The sequence below is a fragment of the Ambystoma mexicanum genome, chromosome 9, assembly GCF_040938575.1.
Source record: "Ambystoma mexicanum isolate Mex_15411 chromosome 9, UKY_AmexF1_1, whole genome shotgun sequence".
Classification (NCBI taxonomy): domain Eukaryota; kingdom Metazoa; phylum Chordata; class Amphibia; order Caudata; family Ambystomatidae; genus Ambystoma; species Ambystoma mexicanum.
This window is the reverse complement of record NC_090931.1, coordinates 1,294,745,752-1,294,773,452: the sequence shown is the minus strand read 5'-3', so window position 1 is coordinate 1,294,773,452 and position 27,701 is coordinate 1,294,745,752. Positions and strand designations below refer to the sequence as shown.

The window sequence follows — 27,701 nt, the reverse complement described above, 5'->3', positions numbered from 1 at the left end:
AAAGCAAGAGGACCATTTCAAGGCAGCCTCTGACACCTGGTCGACTTCGAGAAGTCTGGTCAATAATAAATCAAAGTCGACCGTGTCAAAGGCTGCTGAAAAATCCAGCATGATTAACATACTCTGATCCCTTTCATCAGCTGGCCTCAGGATGTCATCCCCAACAGCCAGTAGTGCTGTTTTAGTCCTGTGACCGATGCTGAAACCAGACTGGGAGGTGTCAAGGATGGAATGTTCCTCTAAGTGGCTCTGCAGCTGCATGGTAATGATCTTTTCCAAGACCTTAGCGGTACAGGATAGACCTGCGATTGGGCGATCATTTCCCAAGTCCTGGTGATTCAAAGTAGATTTATTTAACCAAGGTGTGAGCACAGATTTCTTTAGATCTTGAGGTACAAATCCCTGCGCTAAGGATACATTCACACATTCTGTCATGACCCAGTGAGATGGGAGGCATGTTTCAATGTCAGATATGCTGGGATCAGATCATAGTCCTGATTTGTGTATTTAAGTTATAAGAAAATAGTGGCCATGTTCTTGAATTATGGAAGCCAGCCATCTAAAAGCTTTTCTCTCATTGGCTAGTGCACCTTAATCCCATTTCTGAGGGTTCCATCCACTTTCACCTGAAGTGCTTCTTCCAAAACCTTAATACCCTTAGGGGTTACTAAGGGATACGTCCAAACCTCTGAGAGCACATGTTACGACCTTACTGTTCTAGACTTATTAGAGACATTCAGATATTCCCTCCAGTTGTAAACATTCTACAGTATCCAGACCTAACTCACAGTGAAGCGTTCTTTCAATAATTCATTCATAGTGTACTAAAAGAAACAACTGGCTGGCTTTAGCAAATGCTTTTCAGTGCCTGAGTATCAGATACTCTTGCCCTGATTCACAGAGCATTTTCCAATGGGTTTTTGCCATTATAAAACGCTTCTGTGAATAAGGCCCTTTATCTTATCTCTTGATGCCTAGGGCATAAGCGCGCTGTACTATTCTCCTTGTTGATATGGCTGAATTGATGGCAGTGGTGTTAAGGTTGAGGCCCTAAACAATCCAACCAGTGGTAACTAGTGAAATCAAGCACATTGTGTTCTAAACCAAACAGAGTAATTGCGTTTACTGAGTGGGATGGTTGCACAATTCACATCATACCACGGGCTCCTCTATTGTGGTAGCAAGGCTCTGAAATATCCTCTCATCCAGCATTATTATTCCCCACATTGATGGTGTTCAAAGCATCATTCACAATCTGCCGTTCTTCCTGGTGTGGTAATCCATTAGTCTTACACTGGCAGGCATCTGGATGGCTTCCTTCTCTACATTCCTAGCTGCAGCACAGTATGATGGCCCACAGTTTCAATGGTTTGTGCATTCATAAAACGTACATTTCCTAAGTGAGAGAAAATGTTGATGCAACGTGCAGTTTACCATTTCTTAATCTGTAGGCTATGTATGGTTCTCACCATCCTCCCTTACACTGTATTTTGAGTGACTTCTGCTTCCAAACCTAGGGATCCCTCAACCTAATGACTCAATGACTCTCCATTCCCCGTGGAGCTGCTGTTACCTCAAAGAACCAAGGAACATTCCTTTTTTTGAGCCTGTTGACTGTCGTTTGGTCTCATCTAACCCCATCCTAGACCATTTTGGAATTGACACCTTCTTCTCAGTAACTGCTTCCCTTTCCACTCAGCCACTTAACCTATCCCTCTTGGGCTGCACCCTTCCTTCTCTGTCTTCACTTGCCTATTTCTTCTTTTTCGTAAAAAATGATTCGAAGAAAAAGCTGGCGCAAAACAGCACACTGGATTAGGATTTGTTTCTGGGCACTCAAACCGGGGATTATGAGATGACGTTGGAGGAGTACCTTTCCATTAGCGACTTAGTAAACGGAGCAGAAAGATCTACAGAGACATTCAAGACATAGGTTTACACAGTGCCCCTTGGGCAAGTGCCATAGTGAGTACATTTGCATATGCATTAACCAAGCCCTCTTTGCAAACTGTACTGGATATTCATCTCTGTGTATCATCCATTGACAATGCCAAAACAAACTATGCTGTAATCCATGTTGGTTTATACATCTACCAATGGGCTTTCATTTGTATCACGGCAAGAACAGCTACGTCCTGCCAAAATGAATCTCTTATTTCCTGGTTTCTGATCTTTAAATACAAAGAAAACGTTTAATCCATTCTGGAGTTCCATTTCATGAAAGAATTCACAACAATGACTAAATGAGGCAATATTGTCAGCAGGTCTTCTCCAGTTCCATTTGTAGAGCGAGTGATTCTTTGCATTCTAGTCCGAGAGAGACAAGCATTCACAGCATGCCCACTTTCAGCAACAAGGTCAGCATTTGCGAAAGCTGGAGCTCCCTACGGCTTGGTGTATATACAGCCACGACAAAATCTAGATTTAATACAAACATTACAAGCCCTTCGATGACAAAGCCATGTCTGAAGAGTGCAATAACCAACCACTCAGCGTACTATCAATCTCTTGGGTCCATTAACTGCACCTTGGGCCTGGGAATCCGGGAGAAACTGACTTGTTGATTGGTTTGTGTTGTGAAAGTGCCAAACAAGTTTCATTGCATTCACTTCGGGGCGCTTTTTCTCAATGTCTGCATTCTCTTTTTAATTTTACATAATCCTTCACTGTTATTTTGTTTGCATTGCAGAGGCAACTTCTGTGATCTGCAATTACATACCGATGCTGCTCATTGAAGCAAAATGATACTAAGTGGATCACGTTTCACAGAATAGGACAGAATATAAATATCAAAACAATCAGGATGAGAGATCCTATAAGCGGTTGTGTGTTTCTGAACATATAAATTTATTTCAAAAACACAGAATATTTTGGTGACTTTGCAGTTACTTTACAGTACTTTCGATAAGCACGAAAGTAAATGACAACGGACAGGAGTGATTATATTCAGTGGTAATACAAGGTAAGTATCAACCTCTATAATATCGACGTAAAGACTCCACATAGGGGCACAATCACATATGATGGTAGGAAAGACCTACAAGTGAACGAGGTGCACCCGGGACGGAGAGTAGTCCAGGGCGTGGTTAACACAGGGTGTACACAACAATTTCTACAGAACATACACGAAAGGGGGGTTTCACAGTTGTGTCACAGGGGATCGTTGCTGTTCCACGCTGAGGACTCTGCGGTGACGCCTGCACCAGCCAGAGCGTGATCTGGGACCTACATCATCGGCCCTTTTCCGGCTTGCGGGACCCTGAGACAAATCCAGCCTTCAGGAATCCACGGCCCACTCCAAGTGCATTACGCACCCGCAATCCAGTAACCAATTTAGGATGGTCTACAGCACCCCACTGCTATTGCAGCAGCAGATATTACGGACAACACTGCAACCGTTGTCAATCCTGATGAAGGCCAACACACAGACAGGCTCCAATCAAGCCCGATGTGGCCAAAACACACCCGTGTCGATCCCCTGTGCTGTAATGAGATGAGATTACACCCCTCAAAATGAAGCTTATTAGAAAAAACAGTAACCATAAGAAATGGTTCAACTCAGACATAGATGCAATTAAAATAGAGAAGCGAGCCCTTGAGAGGAAATGGCTCGCAGACAAAACCACTGAAAATAAAGAACGGTGGAAAGTAGCGAATAAGAAATACAAAGAAAGAATTAAACTAGCTAAAGCGACCACTTTAATAAGGAATTTGAGTCAGCAGACAGCAAAACAAGTAAACTTTTTAAAATTTTAAAGAGTGTGGAAAAACCGACAACTCTCACACCATAATTAGCTCCATCCAAAGAAGACTAACACTGTTCAAAATGCATTGATTGCAAAAATAGACAAAGCCATGCAAAACATCATTTCAGCCAGACAAGAAAAGGATGACAGCACCTATGAGTGTAAAAAGAAACAGAGTCAGGAAACGTTCATGTTTACACCAATAACAGAACCAGCATTAATAAAATTGCTTGATCTTATGAAACCTAACATTGTGCGCGGAAAATGTCCTACCCCCTGACATTATTCTGCAACACAAGGAGCATTTTGCCCCTATACTACTCAAGATCATTAATGCATCATTCAGAGAAGGCACCGTTCCGGAAGAAATTAAAAAGCTGACAATCACACCCATAGTAAAGAAGGTAGGGCTAGATCCAAAGGACCCAAGGAATCTACGACCCATGACTAGCACTAATTTCATCCTGAAAATACTGGACAAATTGGCTACCCAGCAATTACAGGCTCACGTGGAAACACAAGAATCCCTACATCATCGGCAATCTGGTTTCAGAGCTGCTCATAGCACGGAATCAGCCATGTTGGACCTTCAAAATCATATGTTGGGCCTTATGGACAAAGGGAAAATGGGGATTTTGATGTTATTAGACTTAAGTGGGGCTTTCGACCTGGTGGACCACGACCTGCTGGTCAAAGCACTCCGAGACAACGTAGGCTGTTCAGACCTGGCCTTGAAGTGGCTGGTTTCCTTTCTTACCAACCGTCAAGCAAGAGTCCACTGGGGCGATAACTTCTCAGACCCCACCCAAATTCTGTTTGGGGTGCCACAGGGCGCGAGCCTCTCACCCATGCTTTTTAATTTATACATGCGAGCACTGTTTGACCTACTGACAGAATTGGAAGTGTTTTTCTGCAATTATGCAGATGATACACAACTTATAATAGAGATAGAGATAGAGGGATCACATCAGAAAGACAGCGAGAAATTAGGCGCAATATATAGCAAAATTGATGAATGGATGCAATCCAATTGGATGTGCTTAAATGACTCAAAAACGGAGCTGATGCTTTTTGGCTCCAGCCGTCAATTGGAAAAATTGGGTGGGGAATATAAAACATTCCAGATTAAAAAAGCCATCATTACAGTCTCCAGTAAAGTAAAGACGCTGGGTAGGATGATGAATTCCTCGGTTAATTCAGAGGCGCAGGCGAATCTCTTACGTAAGAACACTGCCTATTATCTGCGATTAATGAGGGCCATCAGACCGTTCTTGAATGACAACAACATGGTACCATTGCCAGGGCAGTAGTGTTGTCAAGGCTGGACTATGCCAATGCCCTTTTGATAGGGGGCTGCGCTAAAGACATACATACCTGCCAAGTCATACAAAATGACGCGGTCAGGATTGTAAAACAACTGGCTAGAAGAGACCATGTTAACACAGCGAGAGAATCTCTCCACTGGCTTAGAGTCAAAGACAGGATTGAATTTAAAGCCCTCACCTTGGTACATAAATGCCTTTTTGGCAAAGCGCCCCACTATCTAAAGAAAAATATTGAATTTTATACACCCAAGAGACATCTTCGCTCAGCTGGTAAGAATCTACTAGTCGAACAGAAACACAGGCTCAAATCCGGTATGGGCAGATCTTTCATAGTAAAGGCGGTTCAGATATGCAATGCCCTTCCAATAACCCTGAGAAGCCAAGAAAATCACCTCCAATTTCGAAAACTCCTGAAAACCCACCTATTTAAATAGTCCTCTTGATACCCACCGGAGCCAGAGATCTGGATGTCCAATTTAGCCTGTACCCATTATGTGTCACAGCGCCCTGATGCCTGCGGGTTTACGGCGCTATAGAAGCATATAAACATAAACAACATAACAACATTGGGACAGCTCCCGACATGAATATGACCTTGTAAACTACATCCTGGCGAAGCCCTTTCCCTGTTGAATGAATAAAATAAAAACAAAACGAGGGCCTCACTTCTTTGGGATTGCATCACCCCATTAATTGTTGACATGGGGCTACTTGGCCGTTTCAATGCAGATACAATAGAATGATTTTGCACAACGTTGAACTGAGGTTCCTTCTCAGCACTTTAAGATGGGTTAGCAGTACCTTAGAGATGGACGGTGGATGCAGAGTTTACTCAGACATCAATAATAGAAACAACTCAGGTAGTTGGCAAAAGATACTGTTTTAATATCAATTATCTAAAACAGGGAGTACAACGGATATCAACAGACATCCCTCATCATGATCTCTCTCAAGACTTTAAGGCATTTCATAAAAAATTCCAATCTTATAGTAAAAAATCATCATAGGTGACGCTTAACCTGCGTATTACTAACGTCATCCTACGTGGCAAACTACAAAAACCTAATGGTGAGTGTGATAGGTTCTACAGGGATCATCTAGGTATACAATCTATACTTGTTTAGGGCAGTGGAAGAAAATGATTTGTTTCTTATCAGGTGGGGCAACTAAGCCCTTCCCTTAAAATATGTCACTATGAACGTCACTAAATATACGACCTCTAATTGGCTACACAACTATAGGACCCTTATTATACAGTCCTCTATCCTTGGTTACTTTCCAACCTCCGTCAGTACCTTCCCAACCTACGTTAGTAGCACGCAGGCTGAAAGTCCAGGTGCAGATGAGCTTGTCTTAACCATAGCTTCCCAACAATTAGCATATCCATCGATCATCACCTCAGTGGTCCACTGTCGATTAGGTCTTTGAACTCGGCCATGAACATGTTCTTTGCTCTGGGGAATTCAGGGGAGTGAAGCACGCTCTGCCCCTTGTGCGAAGGTGTGACTATCATGCTTGTCCAACTTCTCCCCACTTGACTAGAGACAACGAAATTGAGCTTGTCAGCTTACCGCCAGTCTGTGGCCTTGGCTTCTTGGCTCATCCAACCTTGCCTTTCTGAGTTTTCGCCTGTAATTCACTTATTGTCTAACTGCGCCACACTTGGAAACTGGAAAAAGCGGCCTTCCTTCTTTTGCTCAGCACTGCTATTGTACGTGGTGGAAATGTCCATCTTCTATTGACTCCAATGTATATGTTCATGTTGGCGCATGCTGCAATCTATTCACTATAAAGCTAGCCTTTACGAATATTTCATCTGCTTGCGTTTCTTTGCATGTATATACCTGTGAAATTGCTTAGTATCTTCATTATTTTTGCAGCATACGTGTCTTCATCTTGATCCCAAGATGTCATTCATCTCGATACTTTCTTGATGCCTTATAGAATCGTCTACATTCCTAGTCTCTGCATCTCTTCCCTTATATGTCAACCTTGTTCTATATGACAGTGGTGGTGATGACGTCACCATTCATCTTCATCATTCAACTGTCCTGTTTCTTCCGGAATTTTTTCTTGCGGAATTTTATTAGACGACCATCATATTGTCTTGTATGTAGGTATGGTTTACTCAATGGGAACCTTGCTTCCCAGATTCTCCTAGGTATCGGTATTTTCACTGGTACCGCATGCGTTTCACACTCCGGCATGTTAAGAATTTTAATCAGGCGACGCACACCTTAATCTCGGCCTAGTATGCAGCGCGCGATTGAAATGCTTATGTTTTGATGTTAGATTCAATATAGAGATGGTACACCACTCATATCACACGCCCTTTTAAAATTCCTCGGGTCACAATGGACCATGAACCAGGCTGGTTGGTAAAATACAATATTTATTTATTTGAAAATTAAAGAAATCATACACTTTTTAATATAGGGCAGCAATCACCAGTGGGCTGATAATAACAATAGGAATGTAAGCAATGCACTTAGTTTAACCTTCTATTGACACATCAACAAAAAAACAGAGAATAGGAGCACTTTTTAATTTTAGGTAAGATAGCACTTGAGTTAGAATTTCCCCCTGCAATGTTCCCTCAACCCACAAATAATCAATTCTGAGTGGATAAACAGAAGCAGCAGGTTATCAGCAATGACAAATAGGAAACAGACTTGAAATCCGACCTTGCCTCCCCAAACAAGAGAGAAAAATGGATTTTAATCCCTGGCAATGCTAAAAATGACACTCAGAAGTGGATGAATGAAATAATGAATGTGTGCAAAAACCTTCAAACAAATCCAGTTCTTCACTAAAGCAACAATGTAAAGGTACTAACAATCACAAGCAATGGATTAGCAAGAGCATACAGTTCGAAAATGAGTGGCAGGTTTTTAAAAGCATGTTGAAGCAAATGACACGTTGGAAACTTTGCAAACTTTGTAATTCCCGCCTGAAATTACCCAAACGGTTTTTAATAAAAATGGGTAAAATATTGTAAATCGATGCGGTTTTTGTGTTGGGGTGTAGCTATAGATCATAGGTACAATATGGAAATGAAATTAGCTCTCTAGCTGGTAAATTGAGGGAGTTATGCAAGATAGAGTGAGGTGCGTTTTGAGTCAAATGGAGCAGTGAAAAAGGAAAGGAAATCAGTTTTGACAAGAATAGTTTCACTCTACACTAGAGTATTCAGGCTAGGCCACCAAAGAGGGACACATTAAGCTCCAGGGTTGATTTGCGATTTCAACCCCAGTTTCCCAGCACCCGCCCTGGCGGAACCAGTCCGATCACTCGAAATAGGTTTAATATTTTAGGATTTCAAAAGACAAAATTACTAAAGAGATGGCGCTAGCACTAGAAATCAATGGCAGGGTTGCAAGAATGCTGGCAATTTTAACAAGATATCAGCGTCAGAACAGGATAGCTTAGCGATGGGATGAGAACAAAGACAAGATAGGCCATGGGTTTAGATATACTATGGATTTCTATGGATTACTATTGATACTCACAGTCCACTTTAGTTAGGATTTTGGGACAGTCTGCGTTCTGGTCACCACACGGATCTGGTCTAACAAAGGACAGCCGGATGAAATCAGCGGGACAGGATCAGCTGGGCAGGGACTGGATACCAAAGGATAGTTCTGGTCACTGGATGGCACAGGTTAGCTGGATGGCAGGATTGCAGCAAGCAGTGAGTGGCAGTAGTATGCAGTGAGTGGGATAAGGGTGCTTCCCAAAAACACCACAGCTTTTCCCTGTCTTTATTTGGGAATTTTAGTGGTTTTCTGATTTGAGGCCTTACTGGGAATGGGACCAGCAATGCTTGGGATTTGTAGTGGACCCTCGAGCAGGATCAGCAATGTTTTGGCCTTGTAGTTGGAGTCTGGAAGATGACGGGTACAGGAACGCAGCACAGGAAATCAGGAAGAGTGGGTGTCTGGAGTCCTGTCAGGGACCCTTTATATATAGCATAGTGACATCATAGACTATATTGCTGGGCCGGCTTAGCTAAGCACACCCTTAAACAACTGGATTGGACAATCAATGTTGGTTGCCTCCCCTGGTTTGTACCCAGTTTATGAGGTTGTATGTTATGATGGAAAGAGACTTCCCACAGACCTTTTTGCCAAAAATCTGTCATATCAGTATTTACACTTTTGTACAATGGTGGCACCTTAATAAATTGCATAATCAGGTCACATATTTTATGTAAAGGACAGCTGTACAATCCTGTAATCTGTGAGACATTATTTTGGACGGTTACTACTTTAAGTTTGGCCTAAAATTCCATAGCTTTATACGTACGTGGGGTTGATCATAAGGTATGTTAGTATACAAATTTACATTTGGGACATGTATACTTTTCTGGTAATCTGCAATATTTTGTTACTTCTGTTCCCTATGCAGCAATGAAACCTATGACGTCTTAAAAGAAAAGCTATAAAATTACTTCTAAACAGTGAAATATTTACATTTCTCCAAAGTCCTGCTGCAGAGATAACAGTCTTCAAAGTTTATTTATAAAATAGTCTTTAGAAGCAAATGGCAGTCTATTTGTTCCTGGGTCAATTTTAATTTTTTTTTATCTGTAACTTCCACTGATGTGGGTGTTACTCATCTTAATTGAAGTTTTTATTGCCCCTTCACACCTCACAGGTTAGTTTCCCAGGACTTCCAATGTCCCAGCCTGGAGCACAGACGCATGTCTGACGAGTGTGTGAACTTTCTTTGTCTTGTCCTGGAAGTTTATGGTGTGCATCCCTTCCTAGGGGGAAGTTTCAGGGCTGGCACTTGAATAACTGTTTTTTTTTTATTTTGTTGGAGCTTGCAAACTCAGCCCATGTGTCTTAACATTTATTTTCTTATTTTGAGTCTTGAATTAAAACAAACCTGTGGAATAAAAATAGCCTATGTGTGTATTATCACCAGCCACAAACCCCTTCACATTGCTAGGTAATGGCTGGCTTTCCTTCAACAGTTTACTTTTAAATAGGCAATTTTTTTTCTTCAGTCAGCAAAAACCCATTTTTACACATGTTGAAAACTGCTAGCATTTCTTCCTTTAAATTCAGTTTGGCATCTTTCTTTCCAATATGGTTTACAAAACAGTCTGGACAAGGCAAAGGTCTCCATAAAATTGACATGTGTACCTACAGCTATGATTCCTTTTCAAACAGTGATTTTGACGCTTTTTAACCAAAGTTAAGCGCTTTTCCGTGTTTGAGCAGTACAGCTTTTGTTGGTTTTCAGGTTTTGGCTGGCACAGCCTGTCATTCTGGAAAAAGGTTTGGTTTTGCTGAGGGACAGTGGGGATATGCATGGGCATGGCAGGGCCTTATTAATCAGTGGTTGGGGGAAGAACAGATGAAAATAGTGTCAGAGCAGCATTTTTAAAGGTGAAAAAAGGTTTCTTTTCAATGGATGTCTTGGCTTTTGCCGCAAAGCAGTGCATACTTTTTCAGAGTGTCCCCTTGTTCCATCTTGCCTGAAGTGTCCTGGCAGGATGGTGCAGCTATCTTTTTGTTGCTGTCAAAACACTGTTTTGAGGTCCCGGTGTACACAGGAGCCAGTGCAGCCAGGTTGCTGTTTCTTGCACAAATGCAGCTTATTGATGTGGGGCAATGCGGTTGAGTGGGTCAATATATCCCACACATACCCACCCCTGAATTCTCCTGGGCTGACCAGAAACCCAAGCCACCAAAAGCAACTCAACACTTTATCACAGACAGTTCACTGTGAGCGGCAACGGACTAACACCAGAGCCGTATACCTGACATGTCCCAATACCATGGTCAGGAAGGTCAGGCAATTACTGATCATTACACACACCTGACTTCCATCACACTTCCCCACACGGAAAAAAGGCGGAGCATGAAGACACACTCTGAGTGAGGAAAGCACATGAGGAAACAGCAGTTCCAAGATGGCAGTTTAACCAGAGAGGGTTGCAAGGAGGGAAGTGCCCTTGACCTTTAAAGACTGTTACTTTCACGAACCTTGGGAAGTAAGAAGCCTAAGACCGGGAACTAAAGCTGAACAAACCTACATTGTGAACAGAAGGTATCCGGGGCTCTCCCGTGCCAATAACCAAGGCAGAGAGGAGTGATTGCCACTGTGGTATTGTCCTTGGCTCCTACAACAAAGCAGCGCCAGTAAAGGCAGCACAGCCGGTGAGTCAGAGAGACTGATACAAACCAGCAACATTGTGTGAAGAAATCCAAAGAGGACAGTATGTGAAACGCATCTGATGAGCGACACGAATATAATTGGAAACCAAAGGAGTGAATGAACTTTGGGAGGCCAAGTGAGATACCGTATTTAGAGTGGTCCGGCACCACGTGGGTGCTCCTCGTTCGAAGGTCTCCGATGGGTATCCAACTGAATGGCAACTGTATTGTAAAACGGAAGTTTGTATCGAAGTGGTCCTAAAACGAGTCAAGCTAAATCCTGTGCACATTCAAAAGTCTTCGATGAACCAAGGTGAACTACAATTGGTCCGAGCCCGGCTGACGGAAACTAATTCGAAAAAGGAAAGGATCCGAGCATGGCTGAGGGGGATCCGGGTTGAACTGTGAATCACCCGAGAAAACAAATATTCTCTGAACTTTGTAATATCAGGGATCTGAGGCCGGAAGAAGGAGATCTGCAGTAACAATCATAAAATAAAAGGGATCTGAGTCTGGCTGAGGGGGATCCAGGGTGGAGCACCCGTGTTAAATACATGTAAGACGAAAAGAACTCTGTATCTTATATGTTTGTAAATCAGGCCCTCTGAATCAAAATGCTTTGATGAGAAAAGAGACGTGGGCACAGAAGGCACTGTTGCTGGAAATCAAACTGTATCCTCGTGTCGAAGAAGTCAGAGTATGTGCTTTTCTCAAGTGAACTGCCTTGCCCCGTGCTGAAAACGTTGGGAAGGGAGGCCAACGACTCGAACATCCTGACATATAATTTTGTGAACACCTTTCTTTTTAATTAACATTACCCTACACTATTTGTAAATTAGCTGTAAGGATTGGCAATAGGTTTTTCTTAGTATAGGCCCTTTTATTTTGACGAGACTCAACTAGGACTGCATTATTATTATTATTGTGATGGTGGTAGTTTGCTACCATCTGAAGATTTAGGTTTAGATTGGAATTTTTACCCCCTTGTGAAAGTTCAATAAACATCCTTCAACTGTGGTCTCTTGTGTCTTTCTTACTGCTGATACCATGCCTTCCTTACACTGTATACTGCTTTTCATATGCTTTTATTCACTGTGCTCGTCTATAGGCCTGGTTGTCCCCTTTGCCTGTGGTCGGACTCACCGGTCTTTGTTTGCAGACAGAGAGAGAGAAAGAAACAAAGCCAGGAAAGGATTCCAACCTGCTTTCTCTTTTCGGCTGTCTTCTCTTTGTTCGCCGGTCCTCTATGGCTCCTGCTGGACATGCCTGCTTTCCTCCTGGTTTTTGGTAAGCACTGTGCTGCTCCCCACCATCTACAAACATTCCAGGAGTTTCTCACTGGCTCCTACTGGCATTCCTGCGACAGCCCTTCACTCTGCAGCATCTTTATCTGTCTGCAAGCCGATCAGCTTCTCCAATGCCGGTTCTGGCTCTCCGGCTCCTTGCTCTTCCCAGTGAGGGTCAGCTCTTGTTCACCAGTCGCCACAGCAGCTGTCAATGTCTCTTGGTTTGCGCTGCTTAAATTTCCAGGGCACAGGTGTGGGCCATGAAACACTAGAATGCTTGTTCAGCTTGTGATCTCTTTTTTTCCATTGTCTCTTCTTCGTCTCAGTACTTTGGGGATTCTGGGAACCGTAGTCCATTGGTGACAACTGCTTCATGGACTTCGAAAAAGCATAAAAAGGTTTTGATGGATAAGTGGAACTGTCAAAGGTGATTCCATCAAGTTGGCAAAGTTGGTTTATAGATTTTATATGAGGGTTTTCCCTACCTATTCACAGAAAAAGGAGCAGATGCATGGCAAGAGGCCATCAGGGTTTCAGACAAGGGGAGGTTATTTTCAAGGGAAAATGGAGGAAACTATGTCTCATGGCATTCCCCGGAGGCTGTCTCCTCCAATGTGATCCTCCCTCATATAGCCGCCCCCAGGGTCAGAATCAGGTAGCAGCTTCCATCCCCTGGCCACATGGGAAGTGGTTACCGCCAGGGAATTAGTGATGACTCCATCGGAATCATCACACATGTCACATGTCGCACCTGAGGAAATGCATTGCTTCTGTCCAAGCTTGGAATACAAGCCCTTACCTGAAACTCAATCATACCAAAACAGAATTCCTCCTACTCAGGCCAGGCCATCCATCCATCTAAACAGGAGGCCACCCAAGTGAGGGTGAATGACATGCACCTTGATGGATTCACGCCTTATTTGCTTGTTGAGCCAAATCAATTGGGTTAATTAATGGCAGTGATCTCTCCAGGAACATATAAACAAACATTCTCAAACCACTTTGTATCAACTAGCAATCCTCCAGAAGATAAATCACTTCCTCTCACGTGAGGATTTGAGAACCACAGTCCAGGGTCGGTTAATTGCATACCTCAACGGAGGGAGTGTCCTCCTCGCCAGCATCCCAGCGACATACCTGGCACATCCTAGGACGATGCAAAAGGCTGCTGCAAGACACCTAACGGGAACTAAGACATTTGACATTGTCGTAAAAGAATTACACTATTTACCCTTCCCAGCTAGGATACTCTTCAAAACTGCATGCATCATATGTAAGGCAACAACTTCCCGACCTAAAAACAAAACCTGTAGGTTCAGGTGGGACACGCTCCTCTAAGATCCATACCCTTGCAGGGCTCAAGACTAAGATGGCAGACAGAGAGAAAACCAGGAAACGGGTCTTCTCCTGCTACCCCCAGCATACTAGAACACTATACCAGTCACAAAGAGGATACCTCCAATGCTCCTGCAGTTCAAGAAGGAACTAAAGACCCTGCTCTTCAAGGAACATCTAGGGGTCATGTCGGACCAGTTACTCCTAGGTATATACCACTCCTGTAGTAAGGGACATACACTATAACATGTAACCTCCGCCCATACTGACCTCTGCTAACCCTAAATTGCATACACATTGTTCTATTGCTTCGTAGCTACGTTTGAACGATATAAACCAAAATACAGATACAAATGTGTTATAAAAATGAAGATTACATCACAAGGACATTTGAGAGAAACAGAAAATTGATGGAACAAACAATTAAAAAGACAAGTTAGTTGGTGTCCTTCAAAAATGTCTGTTATAACAGACAGGAAAATTCTGACTGCACTTGAATGATATAGATATCATCCATGGACCCCAAGGGAGGAAAATAAAAACATATTGCCACGGTCTGCTCTTAAAATGGTCACAGGCATCTACTAGATAGCTCAAACATGCAGTAAATACTTAATGTTTATAATCCCTTTATCTCCGAGGAAAAAGTATAATTTTGAGCTGGTGCGATTTTATTTTTTATAAAAGAGACCTATTTAGACTGTGCAAGGCATTGAACATTAGAAAGCATTATTATTATTATTAGGTGTTAATAATGCGCAACTCACCTGTAGGCCTCGGTGCGCCCTAGTACAGTATTTAATCCAGTTACTGTGATCTTTAGGTTGTTTTAAGTATATTATATAGGAGAGGGATTGACAGATGAATGAATATACCCCTGGGATAAATAGCATGAACATATTGCATGTATTGTGATGACAAGTTATCTACACCATCTATTGTAAACATTATCAGGACTTCATGATTTTCATTCAGTTATAGAAATCCATTAATCTAGTAGTTGTGTTTGTCTATGGACTATGATTATTTATGTGAAGGTGGAGTTACACAAGCAGCCTTTTGGCATTGATACATTGGAAAGTAGCTTGCTCATGAACAAGGAGAAATCCCTTTAGCTCTCTCCAGAAGGGCAAAAGATTTGGGGCTGGCAAGTGTGAGAAATCCCAGGAAGCCCCGTCGCATGAGGCCAGGGTGACAGGGTGGCCCGCCACAAAGAACCACCCCTGACTTCAATAGTAAATCCAAGGGTTTTTCTTAAAATACAAAGGGCCAGAATGGCTTCTGTTTTCAAGGTTATTTAGAGCCTACTGGGTCCTGTTTGGAGATTTTGCACTAAGGCTGTCCCTCTCTCTATCAACTTCCCTGTCCTTATCCCCACCACTATCACAGGCATCCCTAATTGGGATGTAAGTAGCTGTTTATCAGTGCCACTTGTGATCTTTTCTGACTAGGACCATGGATGTTTTCCCTAAGACAATGGCTACCTGTTTCCCTAGGGATCTTCTAGGCTTTCCCTAACCTACCCCACTTAGTAAGCTGAGGGAGTTATGAATGGGGCCTTCTTTCGCCCAGTGTCACGCTTACTCCTTTCACACCCCCACATACCTGACCCTTCACTATACTAATAAAAGCTGTTCTCTCAACACGTCACTGTCCCTCCAATCTCTCAGTCCACCTATCCACCTCCACCCTTCAACCTTACTTCTTTTTCTACTCCTCTTCCTACTATCACTCACACCTCTATCTCCATTATCGTCTCTTTCATCCTTCCTCCCACTCGCCTTTCCCACTTCTTGCTATTCATCTAGTTATAATCTCTCTAGTTATACTAATATAAGCCGTTCTCCTCCCAACATGTCACTGTCCCTCCAATCTCTCACTCTCTATAACAGAGTCAACTCCGCTGACTCTGTTAGTAAGTCCAATGGTTTTTATTTAAAATACAAAGGCTCAGAAAGGCTTCTGTTTTCAAGGTTCTTTAGGGCCTACCAGGCCCTCTTGGGAGATTTCAACTTCCCAGGGCCCTATCCCCATCTGCCTATCCCAGGTGTCCTTAATGGGGATGCCATTAGCTGTTGATCTGTGCCACCTATGATCTTTTCTGACTGGGACTACTGATGTTTTCTCTAAGACGATGGCTACCTGTCTCCCTAAGGATCTTCTAGGCTTTCCCGAACCCTAACCTAGTCCGCTTAGTAAACTGACAGAGTTAAGAATGGTGCCTTCTTTCGCCCAGTGTCACGCTTACTGCTTTCCCACACCGTGTACCTGACCCTTCGCTATAATCTCTTAAGCTGTTCTCCTTCCACCACGCCACTGTCCCCTCCAATCGCTCACTCCGCCTTTCCACCTTCACCCTTCGATCCAACTTCTTTACATGCTCCTCTTCTTATTATCACTCGTACCTCCAACTACCGCTATATCTCTGTTATCTCTTCCCTCCTTCCTTCCACTCTACTTCCCCACTGCTATTCCTCTAGTTATAATCTCTGATTCAATGTACGCCAGTAGCTACTCCTGTACTCCCACTCACTGTCCTTTGTCCCACTCTCGCTCTGCTACTGTTCCTATGCAGCTACTACCACTACCCCTTTACTACCTTTACCTCTCCAAGACAGTAGGGGATATGGTGCCCTGCTCACCCCTCTTCTACCAACTACCACTTATTACCTTCACTCACTACTCCCGCAACCTACTATCTTTACTCCCGACTAGGACTTCTACCTCTGCCACTATTACTACTCCACTCCGCTACTCCTTCTCTACCTCTACTACTCACACTCTCCCCTCCCTCACACAAACACTCCACAGACCCCCCTCCTTAACAATAACCTCCACACTCTAATCACACTTGCCTCCTCTCGTCTCTCAGACATCTTCCACCACCTCCTGTCCTCACCCAATTTACCCATACTTACACACTCAAACACACCCCTTTAAATAGCCCACCTCTCCCAGGATTGGATACTTACCCTCTCCAATCACTTATCTGGTTCTTGGGGGTGCGACAAGGAAACGCCATAGGAGGGTTAAAAGGGCTGGCAAGTCCTGCCCCTTTCCAACATAGCCTCTGCTAGGGTCCAGGGTCGTTGTGCTGCTCAAGGCCTGAAGGGCCTTTTAAAATACCAATTACATCCCTGGTGGTGTATTGGCTAAAGGCCTCCATGGGGCCTTTTTTTATTAATAAGATTTCCCTGGTTGGGCTAGTGTAGGCTCGTCCCGATGCAGGCTGCAGCTGACAGGGTCAGCTGGAGCCCGATTTCTTTGATGTCCGGTGTTGTAGTGTTTGCAGTACACCTTGTTTCCTGCAATCCTTTTCCAAGTCCTGCGTTAGGCGGCCAGAGTTTTGTCGCTCCTGGCACACCTTGTTTTCTGCATACTGCTGCTCCAGCATGTCTCCTCCGACTGCTGCTCTGCTACGGCCTGGAAGCCGCCATCGCCGCATATAAGGAGGGGTTGGAAGGGGCCCTGCCTGCACTCAGGCACCCGTGTTGGGCTGGGTCCCTCCCCCCTTGACAGGGCCAAAACGCTGGCCCTGTCACACCAGGGAGGTGAGGCCGATACCCAATAGTCCCACTGGGGGTGGATCCCATGCGGAGGGAAACCCCCTATGGGATGAGATACAACACTCTTGGGAGATACGCGGTATTATTCCCCTACACTCCAACCTTTCTCACCCCGTTACCCTGCACAAGACATAACCCCACACACTTCCATGTATGTCTGCAGAGTAGACAATGTAACTTCCCCAAAAAATACTGGTACGAGGAAGAGCAACAACAGCATAGTGAGGACCTCACTACTAGGACGAGGAAGAGCAACAACAACCTAGTAAGGAATGAAGACCTCACCACTGGGACGGGGAAGAGTCATAGATCCACATGGCAGGTGCAGCAGAACCGAAATGATACGATATATGATATGATGCATGATATGATAGGATAGGTTATTTATAACGCGCTTAATACACAGAGGTTTCTAAGCGCGGACATGGGGATCGAACCTGTGTTGCTCTGTGTCGTCTTGCTTCCAAGGCGAGCACATTGCCCCTTCAGCTATCCTCCCAAGACATGCGCAGACTAGATACCATAGAATGGCTAATGTTGTTTGTTTAATACAAATGGAAGGACTGCCAAAAGGGAAAGGCCCTCCCAGGAGAAAGCTGGAGATTCGAATGCTGACAGCTGTGGACGTGACGCCAAGAGCACTGAGAACAGGATCCTTACCTGCTGGTAACAGTGTCCCTAGAAGCTCCGTTGCAGACAGACTTCCACAGGAGACCTGAGCTCTCATACAGTCAGGGAAGCTAGAGCACGTTGGGAAGCAGAGACATGCATCTCGGAGGCTGGGCGTCAACGCAGGCCCAACGGAAGCTGTGGGAGGAGTGAAGGGGAGAAGTGGAAGAACAAAGCACCTGCAAACGACTATGAAGCATTGGTAAGCTCTCTATAGCGTTCGGGGAGACCGGGAGAGTTGGCGGGAAGGCTTGGAGAAGTCAGAATCATGAAAGCGAGTCTGGGATCCGCACCCATATATTGAACCACAGTCTCCATAACAAGTCTTCATAGTTACAATGGCTGGCAGAAGAGCACCCCAGGTGGGCTGTGACCAAAGAAGAAGTAGTAGCAGAAGTATAAACAAAAACACCTTAACACATGAAGCGAGCCAAAGCAATCTTCATGCCAACAGTACCTGGCAGGAGAGTACACCAGGTTGGCTGTTGAGCCAAAGAAGTAGTAGTAGTAGTAGCAGCAGCAGCAGTAATAGTAGTAGTAGTAGTAGTAGTAGTAGAAGCCAACTAAGAAGATCACAATTGAAGCCAAGGCGAGTCTGGGACTCACACCTACATGAAGAAAGAGCCAAAGCAATCTTCATATGCACAGCACCTGGCAGGAGGGTATATAAGGTTGGCTGTGATCAGCAAAGCAGTAGTAATCCAGCAAGAAAATGCAATTGGATAATACAGAGAAGGCAAAGCCTAACTCTCACTTACAGTACCTGTCAGGATAGTATACCAAGTGGGCTGTGAAACCAAGAAGAAGAAAAGAGGAACAGACCCTCATTGAACATTCGGAGGGCACAACAACCTGGGAGTAAGGTAGTCCTTGAGAATCTAAAAGAGGAAAAGACCCTCATTGTACATTCAAAAGGCACGACCATTTGAGAGAAAGATTGTCCTTCCTTTTTGGAGTTTATTTTTTGCACCATTTTGGAACTTTGTTTTTGCAAGTGGAAAAGAACTTTGAGACTATGGAAAATCCCCTTTTCACATTAGTTTAAGTTCCAAGTGTGAGGGCTGAGAATTTTGGACAGTGGTGGACTTGTTTATTTTGACGATACTGACAAACTCCTTAGAAAATTATTTTGAGGTAGGGAAACCCCTATTCGTATTAAGGGCAGAACGGTAGGTTTCCAACCCTTATAAAAGTCTCTTCCAACAATCATAACACTTGTGTGTCAATCTCCTCCAAACTACCTCACCCAAGATAATACTAAAAATGCAGCCACACCACAGTTAACAAATTCGCTATAGATATCTTAATCCTTTAACAAAATCACTTTCAAGACCAAAGAGGCAGGGCATGCCCGATCTCCATCATGATCCCCAATCTATTTTACAACAGGTTGATTCCACTGGGTTAAAAAATTGTTATTCAATGTATTATTTAACCACAAATCAAATACCTGTAGCAGCTGGGAAAAACACACCAAAGACAGTAAAGAAATTTTCCCCGGGGGTATAGTCTGACAATGTGTTGTTCCGAAGAAGTTCTTCAGAGTAGCCCACAAAACCATGTTCTGTAGAGAGGAAAAAGCAAATTAACATATTATAAACATATTATAAAGGCTTGCAAATTAAGACTAGCACATGTGCTGTCATCGGTTCTTTTTCAACACATTACTGTATGCCGTAAGCAATTGTGGCGATTTCAGAAGTTGCAGTCGAAGTCAACTAGGATCTTTACAATTTAGGTATATGAAAAGTAGAATTCTGCCTGCCTTACAGTTCACAATTTATTATTGATTTCATTTATAGACCGTGCAAAAACCTGTAGGCATCTAGGCGCTATTGCAGAGAAAAACCAGTTACTTGCAAGAGATACATATATAAGCATAGCCAACAAACAGATGGTACAGATGAGATCATGCTGTGGAGCGTAGTGAGAGGGGGATGGTATGGCAAACATCCAAGTTTTCAGTGTTTTCCAGAGGGCCCAGTAGGAGGGCTCGGCTCTCAGGGCAGGTGGGAGGGAGCGCCATTGTTTGGAAGGAAAGCTGCAGCCTCTGCCTTTTGTGAGTTTTACTTTGGGCTGCTTGTGGCGATTTGCATACAGAGATCTGGTGGGTCGTGACCACTGAGCTTCAGTGAATTTATGTGAGAGTTAGTGATGGGCAAGGTTTTTTAAGATGATCCATTCGGGGACAGACAGCCAGTGGGCTGCTTTCCTGGCTGCTGAAATGTGAGCCCATTTGGGAATGCAGAGGGCTGCTTGGAGAACGTGGATTTGGATTATTTGAAGTTTTAAAATAATAATAATAATTATCCCTCAAAAATGTTTTGAGCCGCGGTTCCTGCGAATAGGGCACTGCAGTAGTCCAGCCTGGCGCTAATGACTGCCAGTGCTATGGTAAGGCAGCTGTCAGGGGACAGGAAAGGTCTGGAAGCATTTATTAGCTTAGATTTTTAGGCCGTGGAGGAGGCGATTGCTTTCACTTGGCGGGTAATGGAAAGTGTGGCGTCTAGGTGGACCCCTATTGTCTTAACTGATGTAGAGATGGGAACCATGGTGCCGCCAATTTTGAAGGCAGTGTATTGGTGGTCGAGCTTGTTGAGAACTGTGGGAAGTCCAACTAGCAGGATTCACGTTTTTCCCCGTTAAGTCACAGGAGATTGGCTATGATTGGATAGTATTGTAGGCGTGGTCAAGGGTGTTTGCATCATCTCTGTAGTTGCCAGAAAGGGGTAAGAGGATTTGTGGATAGTCTGCATAGTTGGTGTATGGTATACTAAGAGTCAAGGATGTCAAAGAGGGGCCTGGTGAAGATGTTGTATGGTGTGGGTGATATGCAGGATTCTTGGGGGATGCCCAAAGGATAGGTGCTTATAATTAGTGTTTGGGATTTCTACAAAATTTTAGACAAGTGCAACTTCATCATAGAGCAGGTGAATTTCTAAACCAATGATCCTCGTTTGATCATTCAACTCTGAACGCACAATCAGGTTGATGTGTTTGAAGACTAGGGCTGGACAGCGTTATACTAGGTTTAGAACACCCTTGTTGGTCATGCTTTGTGATCCTTTTATTGATGTGGATTTGGGGATCCCCCTAACCTTTAGGGCCACTAGGCACATCCCTAGCGTGGCCCAATGGTTCATCGGTTCTCGTGTGTATCTGGCAACACGTAACATTATTTTAAGGGATTAAAACCACTGCCCGTTGTGAGTTATACATTTACTGATCTAATTTCGGGGCGTTATGGCCAAGCATGCAGCTCACAGGCTAGTTTGAGCATTTATTTATGGGACAGAAAATATTGTAAGAATAAAAGAAACAAGGCTGGAAGAGAAGACGGACAACACATCCCTGGCCTGATTGATTAGGAATGTCTGGTACTTCAACAGATTCACTGACAACTGTGAGGAAACTAATACACTTACTGGTTTGGGGTTCAACTTTATTATGCATGCTTCTATCTAAATTATAGTCCGGGCAATTCTGTGCATGAAGAAGTATTTTCTTCTAGCATTGTTTTTTTAGGCTGTGCAGACACACAAATCTTCCAAATATAGTGTCAGCAAACATGCTATACAACAAGACAAGGAGAGATCCGGAAAAGCGAAAACTACATGAAGTTTTGACGGTGAATCGTTGCACTACATCAAGGTCATCTTCACCGTTGCTGAACTGTTCTTTTTTATGTTGGTTATTCTTAACATTCCAGTGAGAACCTCGATGGCCCAAGCAACATTTCTTGGATCGGAATATCATCTTTGCATTAATGTTTTACTCATTTCCATTTGAGGAACCACTCTGCAGATCTCATTTTCTGCATCACCACCAGCATCTCCCAGACCCTGTAAAGAGGATATGGGGCAGGTAGAGGAGGTTTTAGAAAATGAACTTTCTAGGTTAAAAAGTAAGGGATTTTCCTTCCTCCTGTTGAGTTTTGTTTTTTAGAAATCTATTTTGGCTGAAAAGAAAAAAACAGAAAACAATCCAAGAGATCTCTTTCTCTTACGGAACCCACCGACTTGCCTGCCTATAAATCATGACTTCAAACCCTAAGCACGTTACTTCATGCTCCCGCCAAACATTCCCACCCACTGGGATAATTGTTCCCCTATTTATTTTTGTTGCACTTCTCTACTCTTAGGTCAGGCCTATTTAGTTTTGGCTGAAAGTTGACAAAGCCAACTTCCCCAAAGTATTACTAAATATATGGGCTTTAAACAAAATAGTTGCGGTTTCCTTCCTGTAGAACATTCATGCCATCAGGCCTGTACCTGACTCTTACAAGATGGTACAAGGGACACCCTGACTGGAGGGATGTCCTTGTCATTTTAATCCCTTCCGTTTTAAAAAACATTCCTGCCTTTTCTTTCTAGCCTTTGTACCATATCCCAATGGTTTGTCATTTTCCTTCTCCTTAGTCACAATCCTTCAAATTCATCATCATTTTCCTTTGTCACAGTTCTTATTTGTCAAAGTCCTCCATCACAGCCCCTGCCCTTTTTCGCAACCCTACTTTGTCACAGTTCTTTGTCATAGTTCCCCGATTTCCCTTTGTCAAAATCCTTCCACACAGACCTTCTCCTTTGCACAGCCATTCTCCTTCGTCCTTCACCAAAATCCGTCATCACAGTTCTTTTTTGGAACATTCCTACTTCATCACAGTCCTACTTTCACATAGTCCTCTTTTGTCATGGATTCCATCACAGTATTTTATCACAGTCCTTTGTAAAAGTTATTATTTAGCCCTTCCCCTTTAGCCTCCATTCGAGACTTTCTTCTTCACAGTCCTTTGCCATAGCCCTTGATCACAGTCCTCTGCCTTTGTCACAGTGCACATAGTCAAAGTCCTCCTTTGTCACAGTCCTCTTCCTCTGTCACAGTCCTTCTCCTTTGTCAGTCCTTTTCCTTCACCACACTGCATCTTCTTGTTACAGTACTTCATCACAGCAGTTCTACACAATCCTTTTCTTAAGTCACTTCAACCTAGTCACAGTTCTTTTCCATAGCCCTTCTACTTCATCACAGTCCTTCAGTAAAGTCTTTCTCCTAAGTCACAATCCTTTGCCATAGTCCTTCTTAATCAGCCTTCAACACATTCGTTCTACTTCATCGCAGTCCTTTGTCACACTCCTTCACCACATTCTTTTCTCACCTTTCTTCTTCAAATTCATAGTCCATCATTCCTAACCTTTTTACAGTGCTTCAGCACAGTCCTCCATCAAATTATTTCTCCTATATAGTCCTACTTCTTCACAGTTGTGCTTTGTCAGTCAGTTGTCATAGTCCATCTCCATTAGTCCTTCTCCTTTGTCACAGCCTGTGTACTTCATCACAGTCCTTCAACAATGGCCTTCACATAATTCACATTCCTCCTTCATCTCAGTCCTTTTTGATAGCCCTTCTACTTTATGACAGTTTTTCGTCAGAGTCGTCTCCTTTGTCACAGTGCAGCATAGTCCTTTTCCATCATAGCTCTTCTACTTTATTACAGTCCTACGTTATCACAGTGTTGTGTCAGTGATTTTATTTACAGTTCTCTTTAGTCAGAATCATTCATCAGAGTCCTTTTCCAGCATCACACTCCTTCTGAGTGAAAACTCTTAATTACAGCACTTCTCCCTCATTGCAGTCTCTCCTTTAGCGTAGTCCATCATGGTTCTTTGCCCCAGTCTTCCTTTGTCACAGTCCTTCATCAGATTCCCTCCATCACAGTACCTCCCTTCGTCACAGTCTTCCTTAGTCACAGTTCTTCACAGGCCTTCATCAAAGTCCTTCTCCTTTATCACAGTCATAAATCAGTTCTACTTCATCACAGTACTTTGTCACAGTCTTTCTCCTTTGCCTCAGTCATTCATTAGTCCTTCGTCACAGTCCTTGTCCATCACAGTTCTTCACCCCAATTCTTTGTCACAGTCCTTTGACACATTCCTTTATCACAGTCCTTCTAGGCCACAATCCTTCATCACATTCATTTGTCAAATCCCTTCTCTTTAGTCACAGTCCGTTGCCACAACCCTTTGTCACAGCCGTTCTCTTTAGACACACACATTTGCCACATTCCTTCATCACAGTCTTTCTCGGTCACAGCTCCCCTCCTTTGAAACAGTTTTCTGGTCACAGTCCTTCGCCAAATTACTTTGTCTTATTCATTCTTCATTATAGACCGTATCATTCGTTACCATCCACTTGTGAGTTGTCCTCTTTTGTCACAGTCTTCCTCCTTCGGCACATCTATCCTCAATCATTTATATAAGCATACTCATTTGCACTAACATTCGTCAATCCTCACATTTATATTTGCTCATCCACTCATCCAAAGACTACATAAAATGTCAAACACCTATGATTAGGCATGAAAAAAGTGGTGTGTGCAAGTAAGGTGCTCATGTTGAATGTGATATGGGAACAGCAGTAGGTCACTGTCACAAGATTATTAGGAAGAGGATACAAAAAAACACCACAAGGGAAATACCATACAAATGTGTGATCGAGATATGCAAATCCTACTGACCCTCAAGAACTATAAACATTTTAAGGAGACTTGAGCTTCTCGGAATGGGTGAAACGTGCAACTTCATTGCATGTTCCATTGTCTAGTGCCAAAAACAACAGACAGTAAGGAAATGGAATGAGTGAATTGCAGTGAGCTGAACATATTTCCTATACTTTTGGGACTGCAGCATATGTCTGATGAAAGACAAGGGAGATGGGCTGGGTTCCTGCTTTTTCAGAAAATCTCCTTGAGAATGCTGGCATGCACAAAACCCAGGGAAAAATGCACTTTAAACAAAAAACTGTGGAAAATTACAGTACATGAATAATGAGGCTGTCTGGAGTGGGCATGGAGTAGCCAAAAGAAACCTCATGCTCAACCCATGCATTAGAACCTGATGTGTACCTTCTGTAATTGTCATTGGATTCGGCATTGATTTAAAAATGCAGTACTGTTTTGATAAATGATATGTCAAGCCACCACTAGCCTACATTAACATAGTCTCGTCCTACTCCAATGGGTCTATTTTGCATCTCATTAAGACATGAGGTTTACTTAATCATTAGCAGTTTCAGTTATAGAACAAATGACCTTTTACAACAACTGATATTTACCCGCTGCTGGTCTTCCTACGTTCCACCAGAGACTAGCACATGTCACAGAGAGAATGAGAGGAGTCGCTATCGACATTTCACAAATATCACCATAGACAATGTGAGCATTTTTACTTGTAAACCTACCTCCCCCCTCAAGAACCCACCACTCAAGCACTAAGCAATGGGCAGGGATCACAACGATTTGCACTGGAGCAAACAGAGAAGCCTGTGAGCATCTCAAATAGGCACCTGCTACATCTTACAGCTGATTCATATAGCCTACAGCTGGAGCGAATTCCTGGACTGCCAGGATTCCCAGGAGCAAATGTTTGTGAATCACATTTGCATTTCTGCACCTCAAAGATACTTCCGTCACTTCGATATTTGCTCCTGTTTTAGAATCTGTGAAACAGAAATGAGATTGCAAATCTGTGATACTCACAGCTATGTGTTGGTTTGCTCAGTGAACATCTTTCTGAATTAGGCCCAATGTATGTTTCTACCAGGAGTACTGTCTCATAAAACCCAGGAGTTGTAAAAAGTGGCAACTCTCAGTTGGATGTCAGCATTGGGTGCTGAATACAAAGTCGCTGAATAAACCCCTACCTTCACATAAAAACTGCCCATCATGCGTGTCTTGATGAAAGAGATGAAATTTCTGAATCCACCAGGGAATGTCGACACAGATGCGGGGGGCTCATGGAACATGACAATGTCACAAGGAATATGTGATGCCGCCAGAGACAAATACACTGAAGTGTCGTCAAGTATTCCAGAAGCCAATGTGTTCCAAAAGGAGACCACCGTGATCACGACTAAACCCTCTCCACAGAGGACACCATGAACGATTCTAAATTACTGAAATCAGAAAAATCAGCCAATGACATCTGCAGTGCCCAAATCATAAAACTATGCCAGGCCACCATCACATCACTCATCAGGCACACATTTAACTGTCCTTGAAATGTTACTGGAACAGCCATAAAATCAGAGTCAAGAATGTGGAGCAGTTACTCAAGACTGGGACAGTGAGAGAGGCATGATTCTAGCCACAGTGCAGTTCAATATGTCCGAGTTCAAGGTCGCTTTCGATTAATGCACTGGTTTGATTAAAGAAATATTATAGTTTAGGTTTCACTTAACAAGACTCTCTAATGTCATGGTGCAAGCAATTAACAGAGCTCTACACTGGTGAGGAGGCGGAAAAAAGAGCCACATATATTGTGACAAATCCCTAGATGTTGTCACTTCTCCCCAAGGGGGAGCACCTTCCCATGAGGCCAGGGTGGCGAGATCCTCTTGGACAGTGGGAGGATCTCATGGGGCGAGGACCCTCCCCCCCTCTGGGGACAGGTACGATTATCTAGGGAATGGCCCGGGCCATCACACCACAATAACACCCCCCACTCTCTTTTCTTCTGAGAGCTCAGAACCTTGTAGAGACATGTACTGATGTAAGACCCCAGACCTTGTCTATTTGGGAAGTACTTGGATGAAAAGGAACATGCAAGTCCCAAGTAGATCTAGGACTGAGAAGAGTTGGCCTGCGGAATGATGAAGATCACACCCGGGAAACAGAATAGGGCCTTAACCCTTTTACCAAGAATAAGCTTGAAACAAAGTATAATGGTCAAAAAAGGTCTAGATCTTTTGTCGAATCCAGTTAAGGAAAGCATCAGGTGCAAGAGATCTCTATTGCGGGTGATTCAAATCCTGTCTGGGAACTGACTCGGAATGGAGGGCGCATGCGGGGAGCCGCAAGACTTCCTGAAGGCTTCAAAGGAGTGGAGCCACGTCAACCGCTCAGAAGGGAAGCTGAGCATACCGAGAACAGGAGACACCAGATTACCACAGACGCCGCTGATGAGAGCGCGGTGAAGCAGAGAGGAAGAGTCCAGCCCCAGGAAGCCCTGGCAAGGTACCGAGTCCTGAAGCCAGGTAACTAGCAGTACGGGAAAGCCAGCGGGGCACAGGGACACTCACCAGGTGGGCGGAAGCAGCTCCCTCGCGGCCTAGTAGCGAGCAAGCGGCTACAGGCTCTTTGGAGGGGCAGAGAGGTGCTAAGGTGGCACGCGAGAACTATAAGAGGGGTAAAGGGAACCCCAACAACCAGGGAAGAAGGGTCTGGAACCCTAAGACTTGCATGGAGGCAAGTCATATTCCTTGTGGCAGTACTTTCCAGGAGAAGACTAAGTCTGCCAAATCACAAGGACAGTGAAATACAGGTCTGGGACCTGCACCCAAACAAGGAGAAAGATACAAGTCATCTTCCTCGTGGCTGTACTTGGCAAGCAAGGAGACCAAGTGGGCTAAACCGGGGTCACCCGAGTCAAGGATCATATGTGTATATAAACAGTTGAGAAAGAAGGAAAGCAGTGAAACAAGGATCATCAGGGGTAAGGTGCAATTCCCCCCCCCCCACGAGTATCTCTGGTGGTAAAGTGACTGAGAAACAAAGATACCAGGAGAAGGGTGCCATTCTCCTAGTAGTGCCACAGATCCACAGGGAAAAGCCAAG

At 43.7% G+C, this 27,701-nt stretch overlaps 1 protein-coding gene across 2 annotated transcripts in view; it reads right to left on the bottom strand.

Moving 5' to 3' along the window:
- Positions 1 to 27,701, bottom strand: part of SLC12A8 (solute carrier family 12 member 8) — a 652,049-nt gene that overhangs the window by 271,210 nt on the left and 353,138 nt on the right. For both annotated transcript variants that reach the window (XM_069616644.1, XM_069616643.1), the window contains exon 6: positions 19,545 to 19,658. In XM_069616644.1, coding sequence (XP_069472745.1) covers positions 19,545 to 19,658 — 114 coding nt within the window. The remainder of the gene's footprint in view (positions 1 to 19,544; positions 19,659 to 27,701) is intronic.